At 40.4% G+C, this 22,708-nt stretch overlaps 1 protein-coding gene across 1 annotated transcript in view; it reads left to right on the top strand.

Moving 5' to 3' along the window:
• The first annotated feature begins 3,733 nt into the window (after positions 1–3,733).
• LOC124255220 (ubiquitin carboxyl-terminal hydrolase CYLD-like) overlaps positions 3,734–22,708 on the top strand; it is a 31,034-nt gene continuing 12,059 nt past the window's right edge. The window contains exons 1-5 of the mRNA XM_046689064.1: positions 3,734–4,272; positions 5,603–5,923; positions 6,728–6,851; positions 9,428–9,730; positions 18,608–18,822. Of these exons, the coding sequence (XP_046545020.1) occupies positions 3,823–4,272; positions 5,603–5,923; positions 6,728–6,851; positions 9,428–9,730; positions 18,608–18,822 (1,413 nt within the window). The 5' untranslated portion in view covers positions 3,734–3,822. The remainder of the gene's footprint in view (positions 4,273–5,602; positions 5,924–6,727; positions 6,852–9,427; positions 9,731–18,607; positions 18,823–22,708) is intronic.

Genomic DNA, 22,708 nt, shown 5'->3' with positions numbered 1-22,708 from the left:
GCTAGCTGTAAATTTAGACCGCCCGTCAGAAATCTAGACCGTTTCGGGCGGTCGGACGGGCCTTATTTCATACACTGGTACTACTGATTGCACAACTAATGTCAAGACCTGGATGTCATCAAATATGATGAAGCTAAAGAAGCATTGTTGATAGGCACTAAACATGATTTGTCTGCCATTCCTGTTACCTCAGTCGAAGTTGGAAATGCTTCAACCCCTTTCCCTGACCATGTAAGAAACCATGGCGTCATCATTGATTCTCAGCTTACAACGGGACTACAAATAGATAAACTTTGTAAAGCCTTATACTACCATATCCGTCGTGTCAGTCAAATACCCCATCTCATAACAAGAGATGCCTCTAAAACACTTGTGCAAATGCTTGTTCATTCTAGACTTGACTATTGTAACAGCTTACTGATAGGAATCAGTAAACGTAAGCTGTACACACTCCATAGTCTGTCGTACAGACCCTGAAGCAAATATATCCAAGAAAGCCTACGCAAGTCTAGAAAATGTGGCAAGTCTAGATTTCCTCAGATGAAGAAAGTATCAGGGCTCCTTTTCATTATATATATATTTTTTTACTATGAACTTTTTTCAGTAAAATATGTTCATTTCAGAGATTGGTTGTTAGTCTACAAACTCCAGGTCCATAACACTGCTGCCATGACTAGAACCCACAAATCATCCCACATAACGCCTGTTCATAAAGATTTGCACTGGCTTCCCATTGAAGCAAGAATCAACTGTAAAGTTCTATGTATGGTGTACAAATGTCAAAATGACATGGCACCATCATATCTCTCTAATATGCTATTAGACTATATCCCTATAAAGACTTTCGATCTCAAAATCTGAATCATCTGAACATACAGAAATATTTCTGACTTTATCATACCATACATATGTTATTCAATCACTCATATCAAACATACAGGAATCCATTCAAATTTACCAGCCATTGCCCTACAGATATTCAGATATACAATGTTTAGGTGCTAAGTACATCGGTTAGAGTTTATTGTTTTAATTGCACAGGTAATCATAATAACTCACTGAACCGTGAGTGTATCTTCAACTACAAATATGTACAAGATACGATGTATTGCAAGTAAATCAAACCCCAATTGAATTATACATTCCATCATATTTCTAATTATAATAAACTAGACACTATCCCTATATGTAACATTTGATACAATATGAACCCACCTGAAGTCCTTGTATGATAAATATTTGAGAACAGTGTGTGTCGATCCTTCCTTTAGAAATAAGACAGAGAGTGAGTTTAAAATCTCAACATTGAGGAAGAAGAAAAAGAAGAAAAATATTTTATTAAAGTTTCAGACACTTCATGAAAGTGTCCGGCCTACATTGACCTATGGGACACTAAAAGCATATAGGACATGTTGTACATAAAAAGTAATATATTAAAAGGTTAATACTGTAAAATATATTAAAAGGTTAATACTGTAAAATATAATAAAAGGTTAATACTGTAAAATATAATAAAAGGTTAATACTGTAAAATATATTAAAAGGTTAATACTGTAAAATATAATAAAAGGTTAATACTGTAAAATATAATAAAAGGTTAATACTGTAAAATATAATAAAAGGTTAATACTGTAAAATATAATAAAAGGTTAATACTGTAAAATATAATAAAAGGTTAATACTGTAAAATATAATAAAAGGTTAATACTGTAAAATATAATAAAAGGTTAATACTGTAAAATATATTAAAAGGTTAATACTGTAAAATATAATAAAAGGTTAATACTGTAAAATATAATAAAAGGTAAAAGATACATAAAATACAGTATGACCCAGTGAGATAATATTAAGTGGCTCATGTGTGGACATTCCTATAGGAAAACATGGTAAAAACCGTTGCGGCTATGGATTTTATATGGCATTCGTTGGATAATACGTAAATAGCTTTATCAACTGAGGATAAGGCATTGAAGGACCTATCATTTATGTCTAGTTTATTAAAGAGCTTATATCTGATTTAATTATAAAAGCTACATATAACAAAAATATGAACCTCGTCCTCAGAGTTACTGTTACAAAATTGCATGTGCGATTTTCTAATGGAGTTATGGGTCGTGTAAAATGTCAATTTCCACTTCAAGTAGCAATGATCCGCATCGTAACTTGTTGAGGATACTTCGATGTGAACCATTAAGAATAGCTAAAATTACATAATATTCAACAGAAAGGGTGTTCTTGAATAAGCGATAGGTACGTAGTTTGTTGCCATTGGGGAGGTTACGATCATTCCACAAGCCAGCCAGCCAGCCGTTGTGGTCCTTCAGTGTAAGTATATCTTAAACACATACATATTCAGAATCTGTAACATCATAGACGTCAGTAAATGTGAACTGTGAACTGAGTATAACGTTTTTAATTCTGTTATGCCATGATTTACGAAATTTGCTCGACCACTGGTGGATTTTACATGCAATTCTGTCCGAGTCCATACCGGAAAGTTTACGCCAGTAATTGATTCAATCTTATGATTCGTGGAGGGGGCGGTCCAACCAATTTCACCTCGTACTGACAGATTCGGAGTTTTCCGTCAAACAGCAAGGAAGAAACAACAGGCTTTGTTCTGTACAGCGTTGATGCATGAATATTCCCTTGTCCCCCATATAGCAAGTATGTGAGGAGGATCACTTTCTTTTTTAGAAAAGGGGTTTTGAATCTAAGACAGTACCCAAATATTTGTATTCAGTTACTCTTTCTATCTCATTGTCTTCAATACATACAGCATTTATTGTTGACATAGCTTTTCTAAAATCTATGATCATTGCTTTGGTTTTTTGCACATCCCAACATAAAAAAGTTTCATTTACACCATTCTACAAATTTAGAAATTTCAGCCCCGTAACTTAGTTCTGATTCTCTAATAGGGCCTACAAATGCATCATCAGCGAATTTAACTGTAAAACATGTTTCTGCGTTGGATGCACAGTCATTGGTGTACAATGTAAACAAAATTGGTGAAATAAAGCAACCTTTGGAGCACCAGTGGATGTGTTTACAATTGATGATTTAACATTATTAACCTGTACAAATTCTTGTCTGTTAACTAGAAATGAATTTATCTATTTGATGATGTTAAAATTAACATTCATTTTGGACAGTTTAATTTTGTTTAGGATACATATCTGAAGTACCCGCGCCGACAACGACTATTTCATCCCCAGCAATGATACCAAACGTTCAATTTGGAAAAACACTTTGTACTGTCCACGGCGACCTTTTCGAGCCATTTTGTCTTACTTGGTCATGAGAGGCATCGGAACCAAATCTGTCGCCAAACCTTTATATGAAAGATGAGCTATCCTTGATTTCTATGACTAGTATATGAGTGATACGTGGTGATGGATATTCAGATACGCTGACTAAAATGTAAGCTAAGCTGCACTAAGCTTAGTCTGTCAAACAGACCCTGAAACAAATATGTCCAAGAAAGCCCGTGCAAGTCTAGAATATAGGGCAAGTCTAGATTTCCACAGTTTCTAGGGGATAAAAAGTCTCCGGGCTCCTTTTCATTATATTTCATTTTTTTTAATTATGAACTGTTTTATCTGTGAAATATGTTCTCTTCAGAGACTATTAGTCTGTACTAAGCTGTAGCCAGATCAGCTAAATTCCGGGCACTGAAACAAAGGGGGTTAACTCTTGTTGGTATATATTGCCACTTCCGTGAAAAATGGAAAACAAAAATAGATACAGGTATTTCCTATTTTCCGTAGTAGACCTTATGTGAGACTGATAGGGAAGAAAAGGTTACGTTCATGTTGAAGAATGTCAGAAAATGAAGAATATTTTATCCTGCTCGTTAAGAAACTGGGCAAGAAGAAGGAGCGAGGGTTTGTGTCGTCACTAAAATCGGGGTCCAAAGTTGAGTTATTAGCTGGAACACTTCTCTGCTTAACAGATAACTTCAATAAAGGAGACAAATTGATCTTCCTTCTAGAGACTTTAGATAGTGAAACAGTTGAAATTCAGTGTATTCCAGGAGAAATAGAAACAGTCAACCTGGGAGCTTTTGATCTGCTCAACCCAGTACCAACATGTCAGGACAGACTTGCCGTTTACCAAGACAAGGAATGGATGAAAGAAGGCCTTGCGCTTAAAGAAGGCGAGCGAGTATTAGTGAAACCAAAAGGAGAACAAACAGAATTACCAGGCATCCTTCGCTACAAAGGCAAAGTACCAAATATTAAAGGAATCATATTTGGTGTGGAGTTAACTGTAAGTAGACTCATTGCATGTGTTTTTCAAATGCTCATTAATAATCACTTGTCATGTGTTATAATGCACTCCAGGATGTTACATTTCACTTCTGTTACCGGTAGCCTATTGTATACTGATACTCTGCTGATAAGAATCCACTGTAATACTTTTGACGTTATACATGAATACATTTGACCCAGAAACGTGTAGATAAACCAAGTATATATATGGATGATATATTTATTCTAGAGCACCACGTTTCGATACAGGTTCTTGTATCGTTTTCAAGTAACAATGGTAATGTGTAGGCTAGCCGAGAGCCGCGATGCGGTCCTATACAGTCAAGACATGACCGTATAGGACCGGAGCTCGGCTCTCGGCTACGTATGTGTAGGCCTACATTACAGCCAGCATATGATTGTATTTGTCAGTTCAGAACTAGGCAAAAATTATATCCTCTTTGTGACATTGTGCTAAACAACATGTAACACATGAGACACATCTATTTCAACCATTATGGTAGTGTGTGAAATAAGGTCCATCCAACTGCCCGAGATGGGCTAGATTTCTGATGGACAGTCTAAATTTACAGCTAGCCAGACCAATTGTTTGGTACAAATTTTAGATAACATGTTCCATACATCTGAGTAAAAATTGAGTTATTTTCTTTGGATTGTCTGGTCTGGTTAAATCCATTTTGGTAACTTCAAAATGTTACCAGCCCTGATGTCAGGCTGGGTTTTTGGCTTATTTCATACACTGATTATGGATGTATAACCAGATCACTGGAACACACATTTTACACATCCCTCTGTAGTTACATTCAAATCATGCTGACACTGTTATCTCTTGTTTAATAAAATTGATGTACCAAGTACGTATTACACAAAGTTAGAAACTATTCTGGGTCAGATGTGTTCTGAGAAGACCTTGGTGCTCAGGGTTTGTGACATGATATATTGTTTAATGACAATAACCCAGTTATACTATACTACAAGGTGCTCATGTGCACAATTTTGTCTGGCTTCACCAGCATTCCTTCTAATGTTTGAGCAAAGAGAAAAATTCACTCAGTTTCAGTGTATGCATGGTCAGATAGGTTTACATAATTTTTTGTCTAAATACACGGAAACTGAAACACCGTGACGTAACTGACATGTTGTTCAAAGTGGCATTAAACCCAACGAGCTCATTATACAGGTAGAGGATACAAATGTCCCTGTGGTCAAAGGTACACAATTCACACTGCTTGGGGATCATAAACCGTTCATAGTTGAAGAAGACTAATGTCATGATAAAGTTGTCTAATTTTGTTTTCCCATCTCAGTTCAGTCTTCTTCTTTTCAAGGAAAACCAAGGAAGTGGCACTAGCGATGGCCAGTTTAGAAGAGAGCGGTACTTCACCTGTCCCCCAGATTCTGCGGTCTTCTGTCCCATACATCGTATTCATAGACAAACTGTGGGTGGCAGTCGAGTTCCCCGACGGATGGAGAAGGACCTGTACGCTGCTGCCTCCCACATTCCCAGCCAGGACTACCCCAACTGTGGCCTGCGTCTCGGGGACAGGGTGGTGTGGATGAGTGACCGGGGCCCAGAGTGTGGCACAGTCAAGTGGATAGGAGTGCTGCCAGAGGATCGCAATGCAGAACTTACTGTTGGAGTGGAATTTGTAAGTTGTTTTCAAGCAAGCTGCAGATCCAAGCTAATTCTAAATGCTTGTCATTAACCGACGCAGACCCTGGTAAAGAGTGACAGTCATCATATTTGTCAACAACAACCTCTGCATGATGCTTGTTTCAAATGCTAACAAAGCTTCAAATGCTAACAGTACACCAACATTACTGTAAAACTAAAAGACGGCGTCAATTTGCAATCGACAGGTAGTTGATTCTTTGGAATGGACTTGAATCCGCCCATACCATTTATCAGATACTCTAGTGCCTCTCATAGTTATGTTGAACTTTTTGTTTTCTAAACCCTAAACATTAACAGTTCACAATATTTGAGCATGAAAAAAGTGGAACAACTGCATGAATAATACAAATATGAAAATATTATCTATATCTGAATGAAGTAATTCTGCATGTTCATTGCAACCTTCAGTTACACATTATTGAACACTCCCTATCATACAAGCATTATCTCCAGGGTATACGTTCCGATAAATCTCCACTATACCCTGGATGCATCTACGGCTTGAGCCGATGATTTTATTACCTCCCTTGGTTGGCATTTTATCCAATCAGGTGTCTACGCTGGGAAGTTGAGCATATCAATAACAACTCACTTTCGCTTTTTAAATTATCTAACCGATTAAACTTTGCAACACTTGCAATATATTGTTGCAGGGGTACTCTGAAAAAGGTAGAAAGAGTTCTTGCATATTTTTTTTTTAAGATTTCAAACCTGTCAATTTGTCTGTATGTGCTTCTCTCAGTCTGTTCACCACTTAATTATGGCTACTTTGTTTCAGGACAACCCCGTGGGGTCAGGCACAGGAAAATATAAAGAGCACCGACTATTTTATGCACGACAAAATCATGCATCACTTGTCCCTATACTGGGCTTGTTAAAAGAAGAAGAATTCTTCAGCCCAGGTAATCAGTTCTTCTATTTCAGATTTATTAGTGCTGTTTTCTAATGCTGATAGTCTGAAAAAAACATTCATTTCACAAATGATTTTGAATGTGGCAGTCAATATTTCCTTGTATAGATTAAGCAAAGTTTTTTGACATGAGTGTACATATTTTGCAACTGTGTATCCGGGTCAGCTGCCTTTGATGCAGTAGTCAGTTCGGCTAGCCAAACTGACTGTGCTCCTTCTGCTGTCACAGTATTATAATATTGGAGTAATTGTATTCCACTTACAGTATCTGTCATGAGATTGTCTACTCTGTTATACCCAAAGAAGTTAAAAAATAGTACATGTACTTTTGTATTACTCTCATAATCTCTGCAGCTGATGGTACAGTTATGGTGGGGACATCTGCTCCCGTTGTACTTATTTTTAGTTTTCACTCATAAAAGAAAAAGTTGAACCAAGGTTTAATCATTAGCCACAAGTCATTGCAAGAACCTTTCTGGATTAGCTCCAAACATGTTATTCCTGATGTGTTCTTAAGTTGCTGCTTTATTCATTGTCAAAGTTTCTATGATAATAGAATATAATCCGAGTCCTCACCATATGTCCTTCAGTCGTCACCATACTGTGGATTTTCTGGGTTACTAAGTGTTTCTGACATGTGCCTTAAGAGCTGTCTCTTCCACTGTCCAACTCTGCTGCACACCTCTACTGTTGCATATGAAGGGGTATCCTTCCCTGTGGTGGAACTCTTACCTTCATGGATATGTAATGGTGTTAAGTCCTTTCAGCAAGAGCTTAACATTCCTCAAGTTTCTCCTGTTTCCAAAGTTCACAAACTTGTTTATTATACTGACAGTTTGCTGAATTCTCTCTTTTTGTCGCAGTATACCTCATGTAACATCCAGTTTTTCAATCCTTCAGTTGTTAATATCCTGGTTCAATTCCCCACATGGATAAAATATGCGAAATCCATATCTGCTGGTCCGTGCAGCCATGCTCATGCTGGAATATTGATGAAAATACCTTAAAAGCAAACTCACCCACAACTTAATATCTAAAAAAAGCAAGATTTATGGATGTCAACTTCTTTATTGTGAATAACACGGCATTTCAGAGTGTATGCTTGCTCCTTCATCACCAGATAATGTATTCACAATAACGTTTTGGAGTGTATGCTCGCTCCTTCATCACCTGATAACGTATTCACAATAACGTTTCAGAGTGTATGCTTGCTCCTTCATCACCTGATAAAGTATTCACAATAACGTTTCAGAGCGTATGCTCGCTCCTTCATCACCTGATAACGTATTCACAATAACGTTTCAGAGTGTATGCTCGCTCCTTCATCACCTGATAACGTATTCACAATAACATTTTGGAGTGTATGCTCGCTCCTTCATCACCTGATAACGTATTCACAATAACATTTCAGAGTGTATGCTCGCTCCTTCATCACCTGATAACGTATTCACAATAACTTTTTGAGTGTATGCTCGCTCCTTCATCACCTGATAATGTATTCACAATAACATGTCAGAGTGTATGCTCGCTCCTTCATAACCTGATAATGTATTCACAATAACGTGTCAGAGCGTATGCTCGCTCCTTCATCACCTGATAATGTATTCACAATAACATGTCAGAGTGTATGCTTGCTCCTTCATCACCTGATAACGTATTCACAATAACGTTTTGGAGTGTATGCTCGCTCCTTCATCACCTGATAACGTATTCACAATAACGTTTCAGAGTGTATGCTGTATCACTCCTTCATCACCTGATAGCGTATTCACAATAACACAAGAACGTTTTGGAGTGTATGCTTGCTCCTTCATCACCTGATAACGTATTCACAAGAACGTTTTGGGTGTATGCTTGCTCCTTCATCACCTGATAGCGTATTCACAATAACGCGTTTTGGAGTGTATGCTCACCTGATAACTCCTTCATCACCTGATAACGTATTCACAAGAACGTATTGGAGTGTATGCTCGCTCCTTCATCACCTGATAACGTATTCACAATAATGTTTTGGAGTGTATGCTTGCTCCTTCATCACCTGATAACGTATTCACAATAACGTTTTGGAGTGTATGCTTGCTCCTTCATCCTCTGATAACGTATTCACAATAACGTTTTGGAGTGTATGCTTGCTCCTTCATCACCTGATAACGTATTCACAAGAACGTTTTGGAGTGTATGCTCGCTCCTTCATCACCTGATAACGTATTCACAAGAACGTTTTGGAGTGTATGCTTGCTCCTTCTTCACCTGATAACGTATTCACAATATTGTTTTGGAGTGTATGCTTGCTCCTTCATCACCTGATAACGTATTTACAATAATGTTTTGGAGTGTATCACCTGATAAAGGTGATGAAGGAGCAAGCATACACTCCGAAATGTCGTGTTATTCACATTAAAGAAGGTGACATCCATAAATCATCCTTTTCTTATGCATTCCACTTCTAATTGCCCTTCACAGAACTTAATATCTGTTTAACATCTCCAATATTATCCATGAAAATACATTTTATTTACAAAAATAGGACTTTTCTATGTATTGTGTATGCTTTCTGTTTGTAATCAGGTTTCACTCAAGGGGATTACGGTGATGAGCGTATTAATGTTGTACACCTGGATCCCCCACATGCTGGTTCGTCAAGACAAAAACTACATGACTATAGCACAGATAACGATCAGGACATCTCCTTGAGTAAACGTGAATTTGATGATGTCCTCAAACATGGGAAGAAAACCACAGAGGAATTTAAAGATAATGTGAAGGGAAATAACTTGGACTTGGTCATGTTGGACAAGCCCCATGACATGAAGGTGTATGGACTAGCAGGGGAGCCGGTGTCAGGCAAGAACCCGCTGTATAACTCTAAAGGTATGCATTGGAATGGTCTTGACACGTGGAATCTATCAGTCCTCTGTTGATCACAATCAGGCTATTGCCTGAAGTGGGGAAACCACAACAGGCAGAGGAGAATTAGTCAGCCATGTACATTCACATGGTTTTAATCTGTGTACTTGTAATAACACGTCATGTTATGTCACATCACATGATATTTCCAGTCAGAGCTATCTTTGCTACAGACACAGTCAGGGCTCCAGATTACTTCATTATTCATTGAGTATTTACCCACGGTTTTTGCATTGGGGTAGATTCGGGTTAAAATTTGTCTTCAGCAACCCAAGCTTGTCGTAAGAGGTGGCTAATGGGATCGGGCGGTTAGGATTGCTGACTTGGTTGACTCATGTCATCGTATCCTAATTTCATAGATTGATGCTCATGCTGTTGAACACTGGACTGACTGGTCCAGACTCAATTATTTACAGAAAATAGCACATACTGGGGGTTAGTTACAAAAGGTAGCACAGGCTGGGGGCTGGGGGTTAGATACAGAAGGTAGCACAGGCTGGGGTTAGATACAGAAGGTACACAGAAGGAGGCACAGGCTGGGGGTTAGATACAGAAAGTAGCACAGGCTGGGGGTTACATACAGCAAATAGCACAGGCTGGGGGTTAGATACAGAAGGTAGCACAGGCTGGGGGTTAGATACAGAATATAGCACATACTGGGGGTAAGTTACAGAAGGTAGCACAGGCTGGGGGTAGATACAGAAGGTAGCACAGGCTGGGGGTTAGATACATAAGGTAGCACAGGCTGGGGGTTAGATGCAGAAGGTAGCACAGGCTGGAGGTTAGATACAGATGGTAGCACAGGTTGGGGGTTAGATACAGAAGGTAGCACAGGGTCGGGGTTAGATACAGAAGGTAGCACAGGCTGGCGGTTAGATACAGAAGGTAGCACAGGCTAGGGGTTAGATACAGAAGATAGCACAGGCTGGGGGTTAGATACAGAAGGTAGCACAGGGTAGGGGTTAGATAAAGAAGATAGCACATACTGGGGATTGGATACAGAAGATAGCACAGGTAGGGGGTTAGATACAAAAATAGCACATACTGGGGATTGGATACAGAAGATAGCACAGGCTAGGGGTAAGATACAGAAGGTAGCACAGGCTGGGGGGTAGATACAGAAGGTAGCGCAGTGTAGGGGTTAGATACAGAAGATAGCACATACTGGAGGTTAGATACAGAAGGTAGCACAGGGTAGGGGTTAGATGCAGAAGGTAGCACAGGCTGGGGGTTAGATACAAAAGATAGCACAGACTGGGGGTTAGATACAGAAGATAGTACAGGCTGGGAGCTAGATACAGATGGTAGCACATACCAGGGGTTAGTTACAGAAGATAGCACATATGGGGGGTTAGATACAGAAGGTAGCACAGGCTAGGGGTTAGATACAGAAGATAGCACAGGCTGGGGGTTAGATACAGAAGGTAGCACAGGGTAGGGGTTAGATAAAGAAGATAGCACATACTGGGGATTGGATACAGAAGATAGCACAGGTAGGGGGTTAGATACAAAAATAGCACATACTGGGGATTGGATACAGAAGATAGCACAGGCTAGGGGTAAGATACAGAAGGTAGCACAGGCTGGGGGGTAGATACAGAAGGTAGCGCAGTGTAGGGGTTAGATACAGAAGATAGCACATACTGGGGGTTAGATACAGAAGGTAGCACAGGGTAGGGGTTAGATGCAGAAGGTAGCACAGGCTGGGGGTTAGATACAAAAGATAGCACAGACTGGGGGTTAGATACAGAAGATAGTACAGGCTGGGAGCTAGATACAGATGGTAGCACATACCAGGGGTTAGTTACAGAAGATAGCACATATGGGGGGTTAGTTACAGAAGATAGTACAGGCTGGGGGTTAGATACAGAAGGTAGCACATACCGGGGCTTAATTACAGAAGTTAGCACATACGGGGGGTTAGTTACAGAAGATAGTACAGGCTGGGGGTTAGATACAGAATATAGTACAGGCTGGGGGTTAGTTACAGAATATAGTACAGGCTGGGGGTTAGTTACAGAAGATAGTACAGGCTGGGGGTTAGATACAGAATATAGTACAGGGTAGGGGTTAGTTACAGAAGATAGTACAGGCTGGGGGTTAGTTACAGAAGATAGTACAGGCTGGGGGTTAGATACAGAATATAGTACAGGCTGGGGGTTAGATACAGAAGATAGTACAGGCTGGGGGTTAGTTACAGAAGATAGTACAGGCTGGGGGTTAGATACAGAAGATAGTTCAGGCTGGGGGTGAGATACAGAAGATAGTACAGGCTGGGGGTTAGTTACAGAAGGGGCATAGAAAGTAGCAATGCTTATTTTGTTTGAAGGTAGCGGTGGTTCATTGGTGTGCTTTAAAGGAAACAATGACTGGTGGGTGTGTTTTGAAGGTAGCAATGATTGATGGATGTGTTTTGAAGGTAGCAGGGATTGATGGGTGTGTTTAGAAGGTAACAATGATTGATGGGTGTGTTTTGAAGGTAGCAATGATTGATGGGTGTGTTTTGAAGGTAGCAGGGATTGATGGGTGTGTTTTAAAGGTAGCAATGATTGATGGGTGTGTTTTGAAGGTAGCAATGGTTGATGGGTGTGTTTTGAAGGTAGCAGTGATCAATGGGTTTGTTGTGAAAGGGTACAAGGGATTGATGGGTGTGTTTAGAAGGTAGCAGGGATTGATGGGTGTGTTTAGAAGGTAGCAATGATTGATGGGTGTGTTTTGAAGGTAGCAGGGATTGATGGGTGTGTTTTGAAGGTAGCAATGATTGATGGGTGTGTTTTGAAGGTAGCAATGGTTGATGGGTGTGTTTTGAAGGTAGCAGTGATCAATGGGTTTGTTGTGAAAGGGTACAAGGGATTGATGGGTGTGTTTAGAAGGTAGCAATGATTGATGGGTGTGTTTTGAAGGTAGCAATGATTGATGGGTGTGTTTTGAAGGTAGCAGGGATTGATGGGTGTGTTTTGAAGGTAGCAGGGATTGATGGGTGTGTTTTGAAGGTAGCAATGATTGATGGGTGTGTTTTGAAGGTAGCAGGGATTGATGGGTGTGTTTAGAAGGTAACAATGATTGATGGGTGTGTTTTGAAGGTAGCAATGATTGATGGGTGTGTTTTGAAGGTAGCAGGGATTGATGGGTGTGTTTTAAAGGTAGCAATGATTGATGGGCGTGTTTTGAAGGTAGCAATGGTTGATGGGTTTGTTTTGAAGGTAGCAGTGATCAATGGGTTTGTTGTGAAAGGGTACAAGGGATTGATGGGTGTGTTTAGAAGGTAGCAGGGATTGATGGGTGTGTTTTGAAGGTAGCAATGATTGATGGGTGTGTTTTGAAGGTAGCAATGGTTGATGGGTGTGTTTTGAAGGTAGCAATGATTGATGGGTGTGTTTTGTAGGTAGCAATGATTGATGGGTTTGTTTTGAAGGTAGCAGGGATTGAAGGGTGTGTTTTGAATGTAGCAATGATTGATGGGTGTGTTTTGAAGGTAGCAATGATTGATGGGTGTGTTTTGAAGGTAGCAATGATTGATGGGTGTGTTTTGAAGGTAGCAATGATTGATGGGTGTGTTTTGAAGGTAGAAATGATTGATGGGTGTGTTTTGAAGGTAGCAGTGATCAATGGGTTTGTTGTGAAAGGGTACAAGGGATTGATGGGTGTGTTTAGAAGGTATCAGGGATTGATGGGTGTGTTTAGAAGGTAGCAATGATTGATGGGTGTGTTTTGAAGGTATCAGGGATTGATGGGTGTGTTTTGAAGGTAGCAATGATTGATGGGTGTGTTTTGAAGGTAGCAGGGATTGATGGGTGTGTTTAGAAGGTAGCAATGATTGATGGGTTTGTTGTGAAAGGGTATAAAGGATTAAAGGGTGTGTATAGAAGGTAGCAATGACTGGTGGGTGTGTTTTGAAGGTAGCAGTGATCAATGGGTGTGTTTCAAGGTAGAAGGCATTGAAGGGTGTGTTTTGAAGGTAACAGTGATCGATGGGTGTGTATAGAAGGTAGTAGTGTTTGATGTGTGATTTACAGGATAATTTCATAAAGCAACAAAATAGAAAAGGGTATAATACAAAAGCCCTGTGTTCCTTATTTCCTGGGGAAAGAAGGTAAACATTCTGTTAAGTTAAACAGACGATACTTAGGTAGTTGTTATGGCCATTGTGCATTTTATCTTTCAAGTTTTTAGTTTTGACTGGAGAGTCATGTAAGGTTTAAATAAACACTTCCATTGCAACCTAAGCTGTGTAACATGTGAATCAGCATACAAGGAATAGCTGAGTACATTTCCCAGAGAAAGAAATATAAATCCTTGTGCACATGAAAGAAGTATCTTATGTAATTAAAAATCTTGTATGTTGAACTCAAGTGAATTCTTTTCATAAGCGTTCATAATAGAATATCATCGCTAGAGCACTGCATGAATAAAGTGTCAAGACAGGATTATTGTCAGCAGTCAAAGGAAATTCACTTCCTCATTCCCCAAGGTCTCCGTTTATTAGCCATGTTATCATGGCCTTAGTCACCTGCATATTACAGGCTGTCATTTAGATATCTAACTTATCTCCTTTACACTGACAAGAAAGAAACTTTTAACTATTCTATCTTGTGCTTTGATGAATTTGCCACATATAATATTAGATATTGTCATAGCTTTGAACATTTAATTTGGATTAGGTATTAGAAGTTTGTAGTTGAAGGAGAACAAACAATATAGCCATGATATATGCTAGAGCTGTAATACAAATGCATTGTATTCATTCAGAAATATTGTTATCAAATCACGAATAGTTTTCATCTGATGCCAATTTAACATGAAACTTTGGCACTGCTTCCAGGACATGCAACTAATCCATATAATGCCTAACAAAAACAAAGATTTCCCCATTTTTCCCAAATGAAGGTTCTGTGAACAAAGCCATAACATTTATATACAAAATTGTCAGCTTTCATAATTGCCAAAAATATAACTCTGAAATTTGGACACCAGTTCAAATCATGCTTGTCAGGGTAAAAAACTGAACAGTTATGGGAATTTATTTGAGGTTGGTGTAGACAATGGCCTTTTGTGGTGGTCTTTCCCGGTTGTAATTTTCTATATTTAGTCACAAGTAACGTCCTGGGGAATTCCCCTCTACAGGTTTATTAGAGTTACCTCCCTTCACCTATTGGGTTATCAGGAAGAAATACAGATAGGCACAGTCCCATAAACTAAATTTAATTCTTATACTAACAAGGAAATGTTTGATTTTAACAATCGGGAAGCAAATTCATGGCATGTGATATCATTTTAGCTTCAAAGCGATGTGTAGCTTACTATGGGTTGGTACTTGTTCTGTGTTTTTTCTTGTTATGGAATCATACTTACTGTTGTATGATATCTGTTAGTGCATGGTGAAAATCATGTCTGCATGACCAATGTTGTTTTGACTAAACTGATGCAATGCTGGTCAGCTGTCATACCTGCGCCGTGTACTGAACCCAGTGAAATGATTGTTGTATGCTGGTATTGATGTTGTAAAGTTGGTGGATAACACTGAATATCACATACCATTGTCTTGTTACCATGGTGACAGTTTTCTTTGTCTCTCTCATTTGTCATGTTTAATGCTATTGCTACTTGTATGTTAGCATTTCTGATTATGTAGTAGTTTATTTCCATAATGCATGTGTGGCCATAGGCCCAAATACATAATACAACAATAATAATATGGGTGATATTATAAACAATCATTTTCGCTTCTTAAAAGCAACATGAATGAATGCCATTAATTTTGTAAGCACAGAGTGTGAAGTTGTTGACATAAGTTTTGAGAACATGTGTACTGATGGGTTCCTGATCACATAACTTGGTAGAATAGCCTTTCTGATGGTGTCAAGGGAAGGGCATATCAAAGTAAAATGATAAAGATCTTCGATTTCATATCGATCACAGTGTGGACAGATACGTTGCTCACGGGCATATTTGATATCCGCCTCTGTCAATCTGTAGACTTGTATGTCCAACTCTTGCAAGAGCAAACTGGCGCAAAAAGTTCGTAGTGAAGAGTCTAGTAAGTATTCTTCAGCATCAAGAGTTGTCTTGTATGTTGAGTATGTATCATATCTTGAGCTGCTGGTTAAAACGTCATGCCACTGTTGAGAACTGATATCTTTTAAACGCTGTTTAAAGTCCTTAACAAAATATTCCGTAACACCAACATCTTGTGAAGCCCAAGCATATCCCATTCCAACATTTTGTAGTAGGGTTCTAACATCGAACACCATGTATGTCGACCTACATTGTCCAGATTATACAACATGCCATATGCCTTGCATCGTAGTCGATGAGACGGGAGATGAAGGAGTCTGATCCAGTATTTGATGCATCTGGCGGCACTATCCACATACAGAGGATGACGCCCACACTCTCCAAGGGCCATAGCATTTGGTGTGTTTGTACCGGTTCAATGTAGCGTTTACAAGCAAGATATTGAACTCTCTCAATTGCCTCGACTCGTGTGTGTCCCCATATTTAACTTCCGTGATAACAGGATGGGCTTTATTTTGTGTCGAATATTTTGAAATAGGTCTTGAATGGTAACTTTCCATATGCCCACATTGTAATGTAAGATGTTCACTAAGGAACGCTTGCCGTTAGTTGCAAGGTGAAGGGCGGATTAGGCGCAGAGACAGGGATGGTGTTAGCATGATCCCGAGATATTTGTAGCTTGACACAGGCTCGATCTCTTTGCCGTTGTAAAACCATTTTTCACAACGTCTAAGGATTCCCTCTCTTCTAAAGACGACAACTTTTGTCTTCTGTAGGTTAACTGACAGGCCCCATGTGTCACAGAATGTAGACAGGATGTTGAGCTGTTGCTGGAGACCGTTGACCTTGTCAGACATTAGGATTACGTCGCCAGCAAACAGCTGTAGAAATAGTTCAGTATAGATCTGGGTGTAGCTGTACTCCGCCTTTGCACTCCTGTAATATCATATCAGCGAGTCCATTTATGAACAGAGAGAAAAGGACCGACTAAGAACACATCCTTGTTTGAGACCAACTGGACAATCAAAGACTTATGGTAATGATCCTCCACTACATCTAACAGAAGCTGACACTCGTGAATACATAGATTCAATAATGCGCAGCAATTTCCCACTCAGGTTGATGTTTCAAGCACGCCCATCAGTTTTGTTCTATTGATAGAATCAAATGCCTTCCTAAAGTCAATTAGAGCAACATATGTTTAATCTTTCTTTTACTGAGATATTTCTGTACGCAGGCAGTTAGTGTGAAGATGTTGTCCGTGAGTAGAGTAGCCCTGACGAAATCCTGCTTGTTCTTCACTTATCTTGTGATTAATTTCAGTCCACGCCGATAGGCTTTGTTAAGGATAGATGTGAAAACCTTTCCAAACACACTGTTTAAGGTAATTCCCGGTAGTTATTCGGGTCTTTGAAACAGCGGCTTTTATGTATAGGAACAATAATGCCACTTCCCCAGCCGTTGGGGAAAACACCTATATCAAGGATTTTGTTGAAGAGTTTTTCTAAGTAAGGCAATATATACTTGAGTGATGATTTTAGTAATTCTGGTATTATATAATCTGGACCAGATGACTTTCCACTCTTTAATTTATTCACAGATTCCATGATTTCTTTAGCTGTAATGGGGACATCAACAGTATCAACATGGTTACTGTCTATATCATGAATCCCCGCAGTAGTCCTTTCCTGGGTATCACCTGCTGAGAAAAGTTCTTTAAAATGGTCAAACCATTCCTGAGGTGGAATGGGGTAATCTTGTCTCACAGTACCATTCATTTTCTTGACCTGCTTCCAAAAAGCTTTATTATTCATAACACAGACTTTGTCTCATGCAAAGATATACTAACTGAAGGCTGCTTATCAGGTACGAGGAAACTTTGACGTAAGACGTCACCAGAGGCAGGGCAAGTTTTTATACTTGAAACTAAATTTACAATAAAATCTATGCTCCCACATGCTTTATCAACAATGTTTGTTTAAAACATTATTATACAAACAGGTTTCCACTCATTATCTGTTTTGAGGCATTGGGGTGACCTCGTGGTTGAAGCATTTGCTCATTCCCACATTGGTACAATGTGTGAAGCACATTTCTTGTGTCACCCAACGTGATATTGCTGGGATATTGCTAAAAGTGGTTCAAAACTAAACCCACTCACTCACTCTTATTCATTCCATGTTTGGCATATTACAACATGTTTTAACTACCATGTGATTACCTCCAATGCATATTGTATTTTGAAAAACACGTTCGTTGAATGGTAATATTTCAAGAATAAGCAGGCCAAATGGGACATGTTATAAACAATTGAATGCAAAAGTAGGAATGCGTGTACTTATATGGTTACCCATAAGTCCCATAGACTTTTAAAAAAACTGTTACAAATAGACCACGACATTATACCGCCATAAAGTTAACATCGTGAAAAGACATCTTTATCTGCATGAAGAGAAATCAAAGCCTATCATATATCAGATCTTAATGGTATGGAACACACACGATCAACTTGTATAAATTGTGCTGTCTGCCAGAATTTGCAGTCATGGCAAACTTCAATCATGAATGAGTCCAGGCAAGTTAATTCTCAAGTTGTATCTATGTTTTTTATTTTGTCAAAGAAGTAATAGAAATGCTGTTTGTATCAAGTTTTTAACATTTTATGAAGGAGGTTTACCTCGAGTTTACCATGACAATAATTTTGTATCCATATTAGCCAAGAAATCTTGCCTAAATAAAACATTATGCTGTTCTTTATCCTTGTTGTACTGTTCATGTGCAATTGTTGACTATGAATTAATACAAATGTGTTTCTTTTGATTACAGAACACGTAGTAGAGGTTAACCAGTACGATAAATACCATGATACATCGGTTGGTAATAGTTCCAAGAGTTCCGATAAGATGGCGCCGACGCCTGACCCAGACCTGGGAGTGGACTCTGTAGTGGAGGTGTTGGGCAACCCACCTCTATATGGCGTCATCCGGTGGATTGGTTCACTCCCAGACAACCCCTGGAAAAAGATTGCGGGGCTGGAGATGGTATGTTGGTTACAGATGTACTCGACTCTTAATGTGTATACCATACTACTGTATGTGGAGAGGCTCCAGAACGGGCTTCAACATCCACTTTAATGGGAAAGTTTTCATGACAGATTATGCTTGTATTCTGTGAAGGTCTACCAGTACATACATACTAAATATTCAAGATAGAGACACAGTGAAAGACTTTTCTGGAACTTGGCATCTAGGTGGAATGTGGGAACTGGAGAGTGTGTGGGAAAGTAGGGTTTCAGCGACAGGATGCAGACAGCATCCCTGTTTGTGGACATTGTCAAGAGATTTGTAAAGTGTGGCAGGACATGGGACTATATCGTGAACAGGGGAGTCACTGCTGTAATGTGTAAACATTTACATTCGCGGAAATAATACCAAAGTCTGATATGGTGCGATAGATAAGAAAAACAAAAACAGCAGAAAACCTGCACAAACAAGGGTTAGATCACATACCTGCTGCTACAACACTGGCCATACACAAACAAGGGTTAGATCACATAGCCTGCTGCTAGAACACTGGCCATACACAAACAAGGGTTAGATCACATAGCCTGCTGCAAGAACACTGGCCATACACAAACAAGGCTTAGATCACATAGTTTGCTGCTAGAACATTGGCCGTACACAAACAAGGGGTAGATCACATAGCCTGCTGCTAGAACATTGGCCATACACAAACAAGGGTTAGATCACATAGCCTGCTGCTAGAACAGTGGTCATACACAAATAAGGGTTAGATCACATAGCCTGCTGCTAGAACAGTGGCTGTACACAAACAAGGGGTAGATCACATAGCCTGCTGCTAGAACAGTGGCTGTACACAAACAAGGGTTAGATCACATAGCCTGCTGCTAGAACAGTGGCCATACACAAACAAGGGTTAGATCACATAGCCTGCTGCTAGAACAGTGGCCATACACAAACAAGGGTAGATCACATAGCCTGCTGCTAGAACAGTGGCCATACACAAACAAGGGGTAGATCACATAGCCTGCTGCTAGAACAGTGGCTGTACACAAATAAGGGTAGATCACATAGCCTGCTGCTAGAACAGTGGCTGTACACAAACAAGGGGTAGATCACATAGCCTGCTGCTAGAACAGTGGCCATACACAAACAAGGGGTAGATCACATAGCCTGCTGCTAGAACAGTGGCTGTACACAAACAAGGAGTAGATCACATAGCCTGCTGCTAGAACAGTGGCTGTACACAAACAAGGGGTAGATCACATAGCCTGCTGCTAGAACAGTGGCTGTACACAAACAAGGGTAGATCACATAGCCTGCTGCTAGAACAGTGGCTGTACACAAACAAGGGTAGATCACATAGCCTGCTGCTAGAACAGTGGCCATACACAAACAAGGGGTAGATCACATAGCCTGCTGCTAGAACATTGGCATACACAAATAAGGGTTAGATCACATAGCCTGCTGCTAGAACAGTGGCCATACACAAACAAGGGTTAGATCACATAGCCTGCTGCAAGAACACTGGCCATACACAAACAAGGCTTAGATCACATAGTTTGCTGCTAGAACATTGGCCGTACACAAACAAGGGTAGATCACATAGCCTGCTGCTAGAACATTGGCCATACACAAACAAGGGTTAGATCACATAGCCTGCTGCTGCCAGAACAGTGGTCATACACAAATAAGGGTTAGATCACATAGCCTGCTGCTAGAACAGTGGCCATACACAAACAAGGGTTAGATCACATAGCCTGCTGCTAGAACAGTGGCCATACACAAACAAGGGTTAGATCACATAGCCTGCTGCTAGAACAGTGGCCATACACAAACAAGGGTAGATCACATAGCCTGCTGCTAGAACAGTGGCTGTACACAAACAAGGGTTAGATCACATAGCCTGCTGCTAGAACAGTGGCCATACACAAACAAGGGTTAGATCACATAGCCTGCTGCTAGAACAGTGGCTGTACACAAACAAGGGTAGATCACATAGCCTGCTGCTAGAACAGTGGCTGTACACAAACAAGGGGTAGATCACATAGCCTGCTGCTAGAACAGTGGCCATACACAAACAAGGGGTAGATCACATAGCCTGCTGCTAGAACAGTGGCTGTACACAAACAAGGGGTAGATCACATAGCCTGCTGCTAGAACAGTGGCTGTACACAAACAAGGGTAGATCACATAGCCTGCTGCTAGAACAGTGGCTGTACACAAACAAGGGGTAGATCACATAGCCTGCTGCTAGAACAGTGGCTGTACACAAACAAGGGGTAGATCACATAGCCTGCTGCTAGAACAGTGGCTGTACACAAACAAGGGGTAGATCACATAGCCTGCTGCTAGAACATTGGCCGTACACAAATAAGGGTTAGATCACATAGCCTGCTGCTAGAACAGTGGCCATACACAAATAAGGGGTAGATCACATAGCCTGCTGCTAGAACAGTGGCCATACACAAATAAGGGTTAGATCACATAGCCTGCTGCTAGAACAGTGGCCATACACAAACAAGGGTTAGATCACATAGCCTGCTGCTAGAACAGTGGCTGTACACAAACAAGGGGTAGATCACATAGCCTGCTGCTAGAACAGTGGCTGTACACAAACAAGGGGTAGATCACATAGCCTGCTGCTAGAACATTGGCCGTACACAAACAAGGGGTAGATCACATAGCCTGCTGCTAGAACACTGACCGTACATGAACAAGGGGTAGATCACATAGCCTGCTGCTAGAACATTGGCCATACACAAACAAGGGTAGATCACATAGCCTGCTGCTAGAACATTGGCCATACACAAACAAGGGTAGATCACATAGCCTGCTGCTAGAACAGTGGCCATACACAAACAAGGGGTAGATCACATAGCCTGCTGCTAAAACAGTGGCCATACACAAACAAGGGTTAGATCACATAGCCTGCTGCTAGAACACTGACCGTACATGAACAAGGGGTAGATCACATAGCCTGCTGCTAGAACATTGGCCATACACAAACAAGGGGTAGATCACATAGCCTGCTGCTAGAACAGGCCATACACAAACAAGGGTAGATCACATAGCCTGCCATATACACAAACAAGGGTTAGATCACATAGCCTGCTGCTAAAACAGTGGCCATACACAAACAAGGGTAGATCACATAGCCTGCTGCTAGAACAGTGGCTGTACACAAACAAGGGGTAGATCACATAGCCTGCTGCTAGAACAGTGGCCATACACAAACAAGGGTTAGATCACATAGCCTGCTGCTAGAACAGTGGCTGTACACAAACAAGGGTAGATCACATAGCCTGCTGCTAAAACAGTGGCCATTACACAAACAAGGGTAGATCACATAGCCTGCTGCTAGAACAGTGGCCATACACAAACAAGGGGGTAGATCACATAGCCTGCTGCTAGAACAGTGGCCATACACAAACAAGGGGTAGATCACATAGCCTGCTGCTAGAACAGTGGCTGTACACAAACAAGGGTTAGATCACATAGCCTGCTGCTAGAAAATTGGCCATACACAAACAAGGGGCAGATCACATAGCCTGCTGCTAGAACATTGGCCATACACAAACAAGGGTTAGATCACATAGCCTGCTGCTAGAACAGTGGCTGTACACAAACAAGGGGTAGATCACATAGCCTGCTGCTAGAACAGTGGCCATACACAAACAAGGGTTAGATCACATAGCCTGCTGCTAGAAAATTGGCCATACACAAACAAGGGGCAGATCACATAGCCTGCTGCTAGAACATTGGCCATACACAAACAAGGGTTAGATCACATAGCCTGCTGCTAGAACAGTGGCTGTACACAAACAAGGGGTAGATCACATAGCCTGGTGCTAGAACATTGGCCATACACAAACAAGGGTTAGATCACATAGCCTGCTGCTAGAAC

This window comes from Haliotis rubra, unplaced genomic scaffold (assembly GCF_003918875.1).
Source record: "Haliotis rubra isolate DU_JTF1 unplaced genomic scaffold, ASM391887v1 Scf599, whole genome shotgun sequence".
NCBI lineage: Eukaryota > Metazoa > Mollusca > Gastropoda > Lepetellida > Haliotidae > Haliotis > Haliotis rubra.
The sequence above is the reverse complement of the archived record's forward strand: the minus strand, read 5'-3'. Positions and strand labels throughout refer to the sequence as shown.